The sequence below is a fragment of the Microtus ochrogaster genome, unplaced genomic scaffold, assembly GCF_000317375.1.
Source record: "Microtus ochrogaster isolate Prairie Vole_2 unplaced genomic scaffold, MicOch1.0 UNK3, whole genome shotgun sequence".
Classification (NCBI taxonomy): Eukaryota; Metazoa; Chordata; class Mammalia; order Rodentia; family Cricetidae; genus Microtus; species Microtus ochrogaster.
This window is the reverse complement of record NW_004949101.1, coordinates 17,163,856-17,176,653: the sequence shown is the minus strand read 5'-3', so window position 1 is coordinate 17,176,653 and position 12,798 is coordinate 17,163,856. Positions and strand designations below refer to the sequence as shown.

Sequence of the window (12,798 nt, the reverse complement as noted above, 5' to 3'; positions counted from 1 at the left end):
CCAGCACCAAGTGTGGTGTGCACCTTTGTAATCCCAGCACCAAGTGTGGTGTGCACCTTTGTAATCCCAGCACTTGGGGACTGGAAAGTTCAAGGCCAGCAAGACCCCATGTCAAAAAAAAATCAAAACAAACCTACAGTAAAGGACAGTCAGGCAGAGTCCACAGAATGACAGGTCAACTAAAGGTCTTGCCTGTGATGCGTCCTATTTCCAGGCAGCCCCTCAAACCCTTCTGGAGAAGACAGAGAAAGGCTCTCTCTCCAGAATGGGAACTACAATAAGCGGGCTGGCTATGCAGACCCACAGCACACGAAGACCAGGCCCAGCATACTCCACAGGCAGATGCTAGGGCTCACAGAGGATTACCGTAGCTAGTGTCTGGCCTCCTGGCAGTACTGCTCCCTCTTGTGCCCAGCTGCTGGAGCTGCCCCTTGGAGAGACGGGCAGTAAAGGAAGGCATGGAGCCAAGGGTGGAAGACAAGGCGATTTCCAAACTCTGCGACAACTTCTGCTCATGGGACACTGGACCTGTGGGAGACACAGAGATCATGACATCCAGGAAGGCTCAGCAAGAGACGGCTACTCATTCTTGGAAGACGAGAAAATGACTCTTCCAACTTCAGACATGTGAATATAAAGAAAACCTCTTCCTGTGTCTCCCAGGACTGTGAAGGCAGAACAAAGAGCCAAAGTCCTGGGAATCCTGCCGCCTCCCCATCTAAAATGCTTTCAAAGCTTGAGGCTTTCTCTAACTTTCCCCTAAACAAAGTGTTGTGCAGGACAGAGCCATCTGGAGGCTTTGATACAGAACTGCACCTCCTTTTTCTTCCTTCCCTCATTCATTCTGTGGTGCTGGGGATATAGTCCTGGACTTGTGCCTTCCAGACAGCCATCCTGCTTCTCAGCTACATCCCAAGCCCGTGTTACATTTTAAAGGCCTGCCTGCTGGCCCAAGAAATGATGAGACAGCAGACACCAGCTCTGCACAGTACCCACACTCTCTATCCTCTGCCTCAGCATATTTCCCTTCCCTTCCCCCTGCTTTCTTTGAGACAGGGTATCACTATGTAGCCTGTGCTGGCCTCAAACTCAAACTCATGCTGATTCTTCCGCCTCTGCCTCTTGAATACTGGAAATACAGGCATTTGCTACCATACTTTTCTATTTAAAAAAGAAAAGCTAAGTGGTGGTGCATGCTTTTAATCCCAGTACTCAGGAGACAGAGGCAGGGGAATCTCTGTGAGTTCAAGGCCAGCCTGGTCTACAAAGCAAGTTGCAGGGCAGCCAGAGTTGTTAACAGAGAAACCCTGTCTCCAAAAACAACAAACAAACAAACAAACAAGCTCAAGCACTAGGGAAACAGCTCTGTTAGCACAGTGCTTTCAGTATCAGCATGAGGAGCTGAGTCTGCTCTCCCAAATCTGTGTCAAATATCCAGGAGCACTGATCACACCTGTAATCCCAGTGCTGGGGAGACAGAGACAGGCAGATGTCTTGAGCTTGCTGGTCATGCAAGCCTGGCAACCCAAGTTCAATCACACAACCCACAGTGGAAGAGAATAACTAAGCCCTGCAAGTTGTCCTCTGACCTACACACACACAGCATGGCACATGAGTACCTGCGGGAGCATGTGAGTGCGCGCGCACACACACAAAATACTTGTGAGGTGGAGGTAGAAGAATCAGAAATTCAAAATCATCCTAATATAGAGAATTCTGGTCCAGCCTAGGTTTATAAGACCCTGTCTCAACAAAAGGCTGTCTCTAAAACTCTCCATTTAAGCTGGGCAGTGGTGGCACACAACTTTAATAGCAGCACTCGGGAGACAACGTGGATCTCTAAATTTGAGGTTAGTCTGGTCTATAGAGGGCAGCCAGAAAAAAGGCAATTTTTCTTGCTTAATAACTGATGTAGGGGCCCAGACTACTGGGGAGGTTGCTACCCCCGGGCAGGCGGGCCCTGGTGGTAAGAAAGCAGTGTGACAAGACATGATGAGCAAGGAGGACAGCACTGTGGCTTCAGTTCCACCCCCAGGCTCTGCTCTCAAGTCATTCAGGGCAGTGTGACCCGAGAACTGGAGATGAACCCTTTCCTCTGCAGGTTTTAGTCATGGTGTTTAATCCCAGCAGGAGAAATCTAACTAAGACAGTGACACTGATGATCTGAGCTCTAACTCCGAAAGCTGTTATCACATACAACCCCACGACAAAAAGCTTGTAATTGATCTTAGATTCCAAACCCCACTAACTTTTACTTTGTTTCAACGTGGCATTTAAAATCTTACTGAGTGAAACAAAGTGGTATAAACCTGTAATTCCAAAACTGGAAGGCAGAGGCAGGAGGGCTGTCCCAAATCTGAGGCCAACCTTGTCTATTTAGTTAAATGCCAATCAGCACAATGCATTGTAACGGTGATTCCAAAGAAAAGAAAGAAGATAAAAAAAAAGCTAAAGATCTGACCAACTTTGATTTTTCTTCTGGTTGGGTTTTGGTTTTGTTTGATTTGGTTCTTTTGACACTGGTTCTTATGGTGTACTCCTGGCTGGGCCAAAACTCATCATGTAGACTGGGCTGGCCTTGAACTCACATAGATCTATCTACTTACGTGCTAAAATAAAGGTTTGTGCTACTATGCCATGCTCTAAATTGCATTATGTTTATTTTAAAATAATTTTTTTTTTTTTTTGGTTTTTCGAGACAGGGTTTCTCTGTGGTTTTGGAGCCTGTCCTGGAACTAGCTCTTGTAGACCAGGCTGGTCTCGAACTCGAACTCACAGAGATCCGCCTGCCTCTGCCTCCCGAGTGCTGGGATTAAAGGCGTGCGCCACCAGTGCCCGGCAATAAAATTTTTTTATGCATATAAATGTTTGCCTGCATATATGTTTGCCTGGTTCCCACAGAGGCCAAAAGAGAGAGTCAGATCCCCTGGAACTGGAGTTAAAGATGACCGTGAGCACCCATGTAGGTGCTAAGAACTGGACCCAGGTCTTCTGAAAGCAGGCAGTGCTATGTACTGCTGAGCCATCTCTCTAGGTCTACATCCCAAATTCTATTTTTCAAAACAGTCTTTGCCATAAGAGATCTAGAGACAATTTTCCTAATTAAGGCACGAGAATTTCTGCTCAGGTGGTGTCAGATGAAATGACACTTTATATTTCTTTCATTTTAAAAATTACTTATTTAGGGCTGGAGAGATGGCTCAGCGGTTAAGAGCATTGCCTGCTCTTCCAAAGGTCCTGAGTTCAATTCCCAGCAACCACATTGTGGCTCACAACCATCTACAGTGAGGTCTGGTGCCCTCTTCTGGCCTGTAGGCATATAAGCAATTAGAATACTGTATACATAATAAATAATAAATATTTTTTAAAAAATTACTTATTTAGTTTTATATGTACGTATGTGCACCCATCTATGTGGGTTTATGTTTACCACTTGTATGCAGGTTCTGGTTAGAGACCAGAGGCCATCAGGTCCCCTGGAACTGTAGTTACAGGAGGATTTTTAGTCCCCCTGATGTGACTGCCTCTGGAAGAACTTTAAGTGCTTTTAACTGATAAGCCATCTCTCTAGCTCCAATCTTCCTTTCTTTCTTATCTGCCTGTCTTTTACAAAAATAACATGTCAGCTGGGCATGGTGGCTGTACTGGCTTGGTTGCGTGTCAACTTGACACAAGCCAGAGTCATCAGAGGAAGGAGCCTCAGCTAAAGAAATGCCTCACTGAGATCCAGCTGTGATCAATGGGGGAGGGCTGCTGCTCCCGCGTTCTATAAGAAAGCAGGCTGAAAACTGGGCCGTGGTGGCGCACGCCTTTAATCCCAGCACTCAGGAAGCAGAGGCAGGCGGATCTCTGTGAGTTCGAGGCCAGCCTGGTCTACAGAGCTAGTTCCAGGACAGGCTCCAAAGCTACAGAGAAACCCTGTCTCAAACAACAACAACAACAACAACAAACCTACAACAAAAGAAAGAAAGAAAGAAAGAAAGAAAGAAAGAAAGGAAGGAAGGAAGGAAGGAAGGAAGGAAGGAAGGAAGGAAGGAAGAAAGAAAGAAAGCTGAGCAAGACATGGGGAACAAGCCAGTAAGCAGCAACCCCCTCCATGACCTCTGCATCAGCTCCTGCCTCCAGGTTCCTGTCCTGTGTGAGTTTCTGTCCTTACTTTCTTCAGTGATGAAGAGCAATGCTAAAGTATAAGCCAAATAAACCTCTTCCTGGCCAACTTGCTTTTTTTTTCCATGATGTTTTGTCACGGCAATAGAAGCCCTAACTAAGATGGCGGCCCACACCTTTAATCCCAGCACTTGGGAGACAGAGGCAGGTGGATTTCCATGTTCAAAGCCAGCCAGGTCTATACAGAGAAACCCTGTCTCAAACCAACCAACCAAATGACAACAAATGAAGAACACATATTGTCAGTCTGAAAAAGTTACACCAGACATTTCCAGGTTCTCCTGGGGGTGGGGGGTGAGGTGGCAGGACCGCAGCTTCCAGGAATCACTGGCAATGCCAGAGGGAAAAGGCGGAAAGCCAGGCAGCTTAAATCTTATACTCAGCCACAGTACAACTCACTCACATTTACCGACCATATTTTCTTCCAACCTCACACTCTGCCACTTTTGTTGTGGTACTTCATGGGTAAGTGAGACAGAGAGACCCACAGTGCATTTCCATCAATCCCCTCTGCGGGGGAGGGGGGGAGAGCTGGAGAGATGGTTCAGAGGTTAAGACCACTGACTGTTCTTCTAGAGGTCCTGAGTTCAATTCCCAGCAACCACATAGTGGCTCACAACCATTTGTAATGAGATCTGGTGCCCTCTTCTGGACTGTAAGAATACATGTAGGCAGAACATTTCAAAAAAGAAAAAAAAAAATCCCCTCTGGGAAGACTAGACACGTACCCCACAGACACATGACGTATAGAGGTTTCAGAAAGAAGACATGGACTGCTTTAAGGCACCTACTGTTTCTCCTTCCAGCAGATCAGAATGGAGGATTCAAGACAGGAAAAGGCATTGATCTTGTTAGAAAAGACATCGAGAACACAAAGCAGGTAAGTCCACCAATGCAAGGAAGAGGGCACAGAACATGAAGACGGAACTCCAATAGTCAGATGTGGGGCTTACACTTGTAGTCTGAGCACTAAGAGATCGAGACAGGAGGATCCACACAATTCAACACCGGCCACTACACAGCTTTTACAAAGCTTGAGTTACAGAGTAAAACCCTCTTTCTCTCAAAACAAGTAAAATAAATAAAGATAAAATTTTAAGAAGAAAAAAAAATCTCAGGATAATAAGAGAACACACACACACACCACTTTGGGACTTACAGGTTATCTACGGAGCAAGGACAAAACTGAGATGCCCTACAAAATGAAAAGCAGCATGGCCCCCAGCTTCATAAATCTAAGTTAGTAAAGCACAAAGCCAAGAACAGCAGCATCACATCAGCAGGAAGGGCAGGGATGACAGAGTCATGGACACGGGGGAGTTACCTGCTGAACAGTCCATATCCGTCAGGCCGAGTTCACTGGGGGCTTTCATCTTCTTAGCAGTGGGCTCTGAGGTAGTGGGTGAGAGCAGAGGGCTTGTGGGAGAGGAAGCGGCATTCATGCCAAGGCTGTGTTCAGCCTGCTCCTGCTTTCTTTTCCTTGAGGGCAGGGTAATGACAGAAGGGGTCATTGCTGATGCAGTTTGTGCTCTCCCAAGCAGATGGCAGCCAGAAATAGGGTGCTGGAGTAGGAAACGGTCGATCCGGGCCTTCAGGGAGGGATGAGGTAGCGGGTGGGACTGTGGGGTAAAGGCTAACCCTGTGAACGGGTCACTGGGCACTCGGCCCCAAGTAGCTTCACTGAGGTTACACTTCTCCAGGGTGCTCTGGTCAATGACCTTGCCTGAGGGCAGCAGCATGGGGCATGGCATGATCTCCAGGGTAATCGGATCTAGGAACTCCTCAGGCACATCATCAACCACCTCCGACATCTCCTGCAAGAGACAGGGAGGCTCCTGGCCCTCAGACTGACCCCCAGAGTCACAGTCACTCTCCATGGGCGAGGCTGGGGTGTGCAGACCCAAGTCCTTCGGCACGCTTCCTGATGCTATCAAGACACTATTGATTACCTCCTGAGAGCAGGTCTTGGCTGGCTGACCCCACACCTCTAAACGCTTTATGCAAGAGATGCCACTGCCTGTCACATGGGTGATTCCGATCTTGAGATGGGCCACATGGCTAAGGGAAAGAGCCCCTTTATTCCAGAGCTCCTGGGCTACAACAGCAGGAGAGAGGAGTGTGACTTCCATTGGGCTAAAAGGTGGCCTGGCCTTGAAGCCCCGGTGGCTGAACACCACGTGGTTCTGGTTTTTCAGCAGGACTTTGCCTACCAAGGTGAATGCCTCCTTGTCTGGGACAGACAGCTCCATTGGGTCTGTAGTCCAGCACTCGTGTGAACCCAGAGAAGCTCTGTTAGATAAGGCAGATGTGTATAATTCCAGGCCAGTGACATTCTGGCATCCGCCCGCTGTGAGATCTATATTAATCCTACAGAGTTCTACGTTAAAGGGAAAGGAAACTGTCACATAGATTGGAGGTCTAATGAAGTACTCTGTCCTAAAGCCATGGCTTCTCTTTGTGAGGTCTTCAGAGATGAGATTTTCTACTTCATAACCATCAGCTGACACCTAGATTAATGACAGAGAGAAGACACATTGATCCAAATGAAGACAACAGGTATTCAAGAATTGTCACTTACAAAAATACTTTAGATATTTATTTACTTATTTATTTTTATGTTATGTATATGGGTGTTTTGACTGCTTGTATGTCTGTGCACCATGTGTATACAGTGCCTATTGAAGCCAGAAGAGGGTATCAGAGCCCCTGGAATTGAAGTACTAGATGGTTGTGAGCCATCATGTGGGTGCTAGCAATTACATCTGGGTCCTCTAGAAGAACAGCTAGTATTTTATATATATAAAACACAGAAGAGGGCACCAGATCTCATTATAGATGGTTGTGAGTCACCATGTGGTTTTTTTTTTTGCCTCCCTCCTGCTAAGATTAAAGGTATTTGCCACCACACCTGACAAAAGTAAGTGAACCTTAAAAACAAAACAAACAAGAAGGCAACAATAGAACAACAGAAAACTGAGAGGGAGGGCAAGGGAAAGAGGGACAGCGCGAGGGAAAAGGAGATACCAAGTGGCTGATTCTACTCTGCTATGACTGTGCATGTGCCATTGATCCACACAAGACGGTAAGTCAATCTTCCACAGAGTCAGAGCACCTCACAGCCGTGCTCTGGGATCCGTGACTGGCCAATACTTGTCTAAATGCTGTCTGCTGGAATCCAAGGGTGAGCACACAGTAGCCTAAATCAAGGCCACATACACAAGGCAGGAAATGGGGAAAAGCACGAGAACACATTACATATTTTTGTGTATATATTTGTTTGGTTTACCTTATTGCAGTGAATTCTTGGTCTGAACTGTGGGAGGCAAAGATTTATTACCATCTTTGTGGCTGAAAGAATAGCTTCCAAGCATCAGAAACAGCCTTTAAAAAAAAGAAGTGAAACTTAATATTAGCCAGATACATTATAATTCAGCTTTAAAGCCAGGCATAGTGGTACATGCTTTTGATCCTAGCATTTGGGAGGCAGAAGCAGGCAGATCTCAGTGAATTTGAGGCCAGCCTAGTCTACAGAGTAAGTTCCAGGACAGGCAGAGTAACACAGAGAAATCTGCCTTGAGAACCAAAAACAAACAAACAAACAAACAAACAAACAATGATTGATCAGTTTTAAACTTTCAGGAGTTGAATCTAAAAGAGGAGCAAATAGAGCAGAAGCAGAACTTCTAGTATATTCTCCCAGTCCCACCATTTTCCTTGTGTCCTACTGATGATGGGGGAAATTATTCACCGAAAAGTTAAGAAGGCAATTTTCTTTCCTTTTTTTTTTAAAAATTTATTTATTTATTGAGGATTTCTGCCTCCTCCCCGCCACTGCCTCCCATTTCCCTCCCCCTCCCCCAATCAAGTCCCTCTCCCTCATCAGCTTGAAGAGCCATCAGGGTTTCCTGACCTGTGGGAAGTCCAAGGACCGCCCACCTCCATCCAGGTTTAGTAAGTTGAGCATCCAAACTGCCCAGGTCCCCCCAAAGCCAGCACGTGCAGTAGGATCAAAAACCCATTGCCATTGTTCTTGAGTTCTCAGTAGTCCTCATTGTCCGCTATGTTCAGCAAGTCCAGTTTTATCCCATGCTTTTTCAGACTCAGGCCAGCTGGCCTTGGTGAATTCCTGAAAGAACATCCCCATCAGAGTGTGGGTGTACCCCTCGCAGTCCTGAGTTCCTTGCTCGTGCTCCCCCTCCTTCTGCTCCTGATTTGGACCTTGAGATTTCTGTCCGGTGCTCCAATTTGGGTCTCTGTCTCTGTCTCCTTTCATCGCCTGATGAAGGATAATATTCAGGGGGATAATTTTCTTTCCTTTTAAAGACATATTTTATTTAACGTTTATGTGTGTGTCTGAGTGTATGTCTGTGCACCGTGGGTGTCAGAAGAAGCTTCAGACACCCTGGGACTAGGGTTACCGAAGGTTGTGGAACACCATGTGGTGCTGGCAGAACCCAGGTGCTCTGCAGCCAGCGCTCCCAGCTGCAGAGCCATGTCTCCAGGCTGGAGAAGGTGATTTCTAGCCTAACTTCTACAGATGGGCAAAGCGTGTCGGTTCTGCAGGGTCCCACAGGAAGGAGCCAGTGCACAGCAGCAGATAACAAGGCGGTGGTGGTGAATGGGAAGGGTCACAGAACACAATCATAGTGGTGTTGCACACTCAACCCTTGCTATTGCTTCCTTTCACACCTGAAAGAGTCGGAAACTGTTTTTGAGACGGCTGGGGTGCTTTTCTTGGCTTACAGCCTCTATGTAGCATGAGGGTGCCATCATGCACTCGCATGGCATGGAATCCTCACAAGCATGGCATTTATGTCCATTTATTTAAGTATACCAGAGTCCTTTTTTTTTTAATTACAAAAATTGTTACTGTGTATTTATACATCCATGATGTGTGTGAGGACACATAGATCACAGCACATGGGAGGTCAGAGGACAGACATTTTCCTCTTTCACCTCTACATGGTCCTAGGTCTCTAAAGCAGGTAGTTAGGCTTAGGCTCGTACTGTAGGCACCTGTACCCTCTGAGCCATCTCACTGATCCCTCAGGTTCCTTCATTTAAGAAACTCCTGTAAGCCAAGCAGTGGCGCACGCCTTTAATCCCAGCACTTGGGAGGCAGAGGCCGGCGGATCTCTGTGAGTTCAAGGCCAGCCTGGTCTACAAAGCAAGTTCCAGGACAGCCAGGACTACAAAGAGAAACCCTGTCTTGAAAAACAAATGAGAGAGAGAGAGAGAGAGAGAGAGAGAGAGAGAGAGAGAGAGAGAGAGAGGTGGAAGTGATGTGGATGTATATTGCATATAAGGCTCATACATGCAACAGGGTGTATGGGGAGTCAGAGGACAACTTGGCAGGAGTTGTTTCTCTCGTTCTACTAACAGCAGGATTTAGGTCTTCAGACTTTCATGGCAGTGCCTTTATTGGCTGCACCACCCCACCTGTGCCCAGAGTACTCAATGAATTAAAATTAGGGTGGCTTCTAAGAAAAGGCTCAGAAGTTATTTTATATATACATACATACATACATATTTGTGTATATATATGTGTGTGTATATATATACACATATATATCACTGGTTATTCTTCTAGAGTACCTAGGTTCAATTCCTAATACTCATAGGATGGTTTACAACCAATTTTAACTCCAGTCCAGGGATATCTGGTGCCTTCTGGCCTCTTCGAGCACCAGGTATGCACATGGTACAAATACCATGAAGGTAAGACAACCATACACATAAAATTTAAAAATTAATGTATGATAAAGGAACGTGGAAGTCTTTTTTGTTTGTTTTGTTTGTGTTTTTGAGATAAGGTTTCTAGTAGCCCAGGCCATGAACTTCTGATCCTCCCACCTCTACTTTTTAAGAGGTACGTGCCACCACACTGTTATGTGGAAATGAAGATTAAATCAGGGATTTCCTACATGCTAAGCAAGCACTCTACCAAATGAGTTACTTCCCCAGCCTGACCCATGGAAATCTCGATTACCCTTTCCACATATACTGGATCAAGTCGAGGGGAACTTTAATGGGCTCTGTGCATTGCGACTGTCTCTCCTTACCCGTGTAAGAAGAACCTTCTAGTCAAAAGTCATAGAGCTGCTCCAAGTTGGTCACTGGTAGCCAGCTCCACGAGAACATTACTGAAGCCTGAGCCTAGGACAGCAGCCCATGGACCGCCTTTCTCCGCAGAGCTTACTGAGTTGGAAGGAACACATAGAGGCTGTCCAGTCCATCCACATTAAATTCTCTTCATTGTCAGCTTCAACGCCACCTCTTGCTTTCCACCTGGTAGTGACAGATCTTATCCCATACTACTACTATGTCACAGATTTCTCAGGAGTTTGGAAGATCCTCACCTATAGCAAAAACAAATGGTAACACATTAATACAATTTTAGGGTTGTGGGTAGACCTCAGTGACGTGCATTTGCCTAGCTAGCATGCATGAGGTTCTGAGTTCAATCCCAAGCACCACAAATAACTTTAAAAAATACAAATTAGGGCTGAAAAGATAGCTTAGTGGTAGAGAGGTTGAGTAGTATTTGTAAAACTCTAGGTTCAATTCCTAGCATTGGAAGATGTAAAATGTGTAAAAATAGTTTAGTAGCTATATATGTGATTTGAGTGAGAATGGCCTCCATAGGTGCTTATGTTTGAACGGTTGGTCCCAGCTACTGAAACTGTTTAGGAGGATTTGTTGGAGGTGGTGTGTAACTGGAGGAGGTTTCAAAAGCTCACACTAGGTCCAGTCTGTCCATTTCTGTCTCTCTCTGTTTCTATCTACCTGTAACTGTGAGCTCTCAACTATTTCTCCAGCACCATGCCTGCTACCATGCTCTTTGCCAAGATGATCAAGGCCTAAGCCCCTGAAACTGTAAGTAAGCTTCCTATAAATTAAGTGCTTTCTTTCTATAAGTTGCCCCGGTCATGGAGTCTCCCTCTGCAATAGAACAGTAACTATGGCACCGTATTAGTCTGCATTCATTTTGTTGCTGGAGAAAGGGTTTAGTCCATCACTGTGGGAAGTCAGGAAAGGAACTAAGAAGCAAGCTGGAGGCAGAAACCCGAAGCAGAGACCACGGAGTACTGCAGCTTACTCAGCTTCTAAACCTCACGACTTAATCCACTTAACTGCTTTTTTTTTTTTTTTTGGTTTTTCGAGACAGGGTTTCTCTGTGGCTTTGGAGCCTGTCCTGGAACTAGCTCTGTAGACCAGGCTGGTCTCGAACTCACAGAGATCGGCCTGTCTCTGCCTCCCGAGTGCTGGGATTAAAGGCGTGCGCCACCATCGCCCGGCTCACTTAACTGCTTTTTATATTCCCCAAGACCACCTGTCAGGGCTGGCACTGCCCACTGTGGGCTACACCCTCACACACAAATCATTAATCAAAAAACAAAAACAAAAACAAAACCCCACAGATTTGCCTACAGGCTTACCTGATAAAGGCTTTCTTTAGCTTTCGAGTCAGGGTCTCTCTATGTAGCTCTGGCTGCTCTGGAATTCACTGTGCACACCAGATGAGTTGGCTTCAAACTCAGAGATATTTGCCTGTCTGTCTCCCCAGTGCTGGGATTAAAAGGTGTGCCACTACAGCTGGCAGGAGGCTTTTGTTTTGTTTTGCCCACATGAATTCCTGGTGCCTATGGAAGCCAAAAGGGCATCTCAGATCCTGAGACATAAGTTACAGATGGTTACAAGCTGCCATGTGGTGGGTCCTCTGGAAGAGCAGTTATTTTGTTAACCACCAAGCCATCTCTCCAAGCCCCAATTTCCCCAACTGAAGTAAGTTCTCCCGTCTTCCTAGAGGACTCTAGATTGTGTAAAGTTTATCCAAACTAACTAGCACAGTAGGACACAGCTGGCCCATCTCGACGACCACTCTAGTCATTCACGTCACCAAGCTTCTTCCACTCCAGCACACACGCATGCACCTAACTGCTCCAACACTGTGCAGAGACCACAGTAAAGTGGGACGTAGTTTTCTTAAGTTAAGACAATTATGCTCTACTCTACCTGATATGCTCCTTTTGAGATCCATGAGAAATTTTTCCCTTGTTTTCTATATTAAAATAATTGTTTCCCCCAAGAAACTCAGTATCATTAAGGTATGACAAGGGTCCTTTACTTCAGCTGCTATGAAGCAGGGATAAATCAAGTTTGGTGGCACAAGTCTTTAATCCCAGAACTAGAGGCAGATCTCTGAGTACCAGGACAGCCAGGGCTATGTAGAGAGACTATGTCTCAAACACCAAAAACAAATTAAAAATAAATAAAAAGGAATAAAGAAAAAGCAGTAAAAAAATCTGTAGCCTGGCACTTAAATATATCTGTCTAAAATATTTATGTCATAGAGCATAATATTGCTTTGAAATAATTTTCAAACAGGATAAAGTATAATTCAATAGTAAATCATCTCCTGTAGCTGGCCTCAAGATCACTATGCAGCAACGACACACCTGACTACTGATCTGCTTCCTCCACTTTCCAAGTGTGCTACCACACCAGACCTGAGAGAAACATTTTAAGTAGATTTTTGTCTTTCCCCATTTAGTCTTAATTCAATTTACATTTTTAACAGATTCTACATGCTTTTTTTTTTTTTTTTTTTTTTTTTTCGAGACAGGGTTT

The 12,798-nt window shown here is 45.5% G+C and overlaps 1 protein-coding gene across 5 annotated transcripts in view; it reads right to left on the bottom strand.

Annotated features, from left to right (window-relative positions):
• Positions 1-12,798, bottom strand: part of Ubox5 (U-box domain containing 5) — a 44,360-nt gene that overhangs the window by 4,507 nt on the left and 27,055 nt on the right. For 3 of the 5 annotated variants that reach the window (XM_026788476.1, XM_026788475.1, XM_013353203.2), the window contains exons 2-5: positions 10,230-10,526; positions 7,454-7,548; positions 5,492-6,674; positions 367-528 (exon numbers count right to left, since the gene is read on the bottom strand). In XM_026788476.1, coding sequence (XP_026644277.1) covers positions 367-528; positions 5,492-6,674; positions 7,454-7,507 — 1,399 coding nt within the window. In that variant the 5' untranslated portion in view covers positions 7,508-7,548; positions 10,230-10,526. Of the gene's footprint in view, positions 1-366; positions 529-5,491; positions 6,675-7,453; positions 7,549-10,229; positions 10,527-11,606; positions 11,749-12,798 lie in introns of those variants that run through there. The other 2 variants (XM_026788474.1, XM_026788477.1) reach the window with 2 other exon arrangements.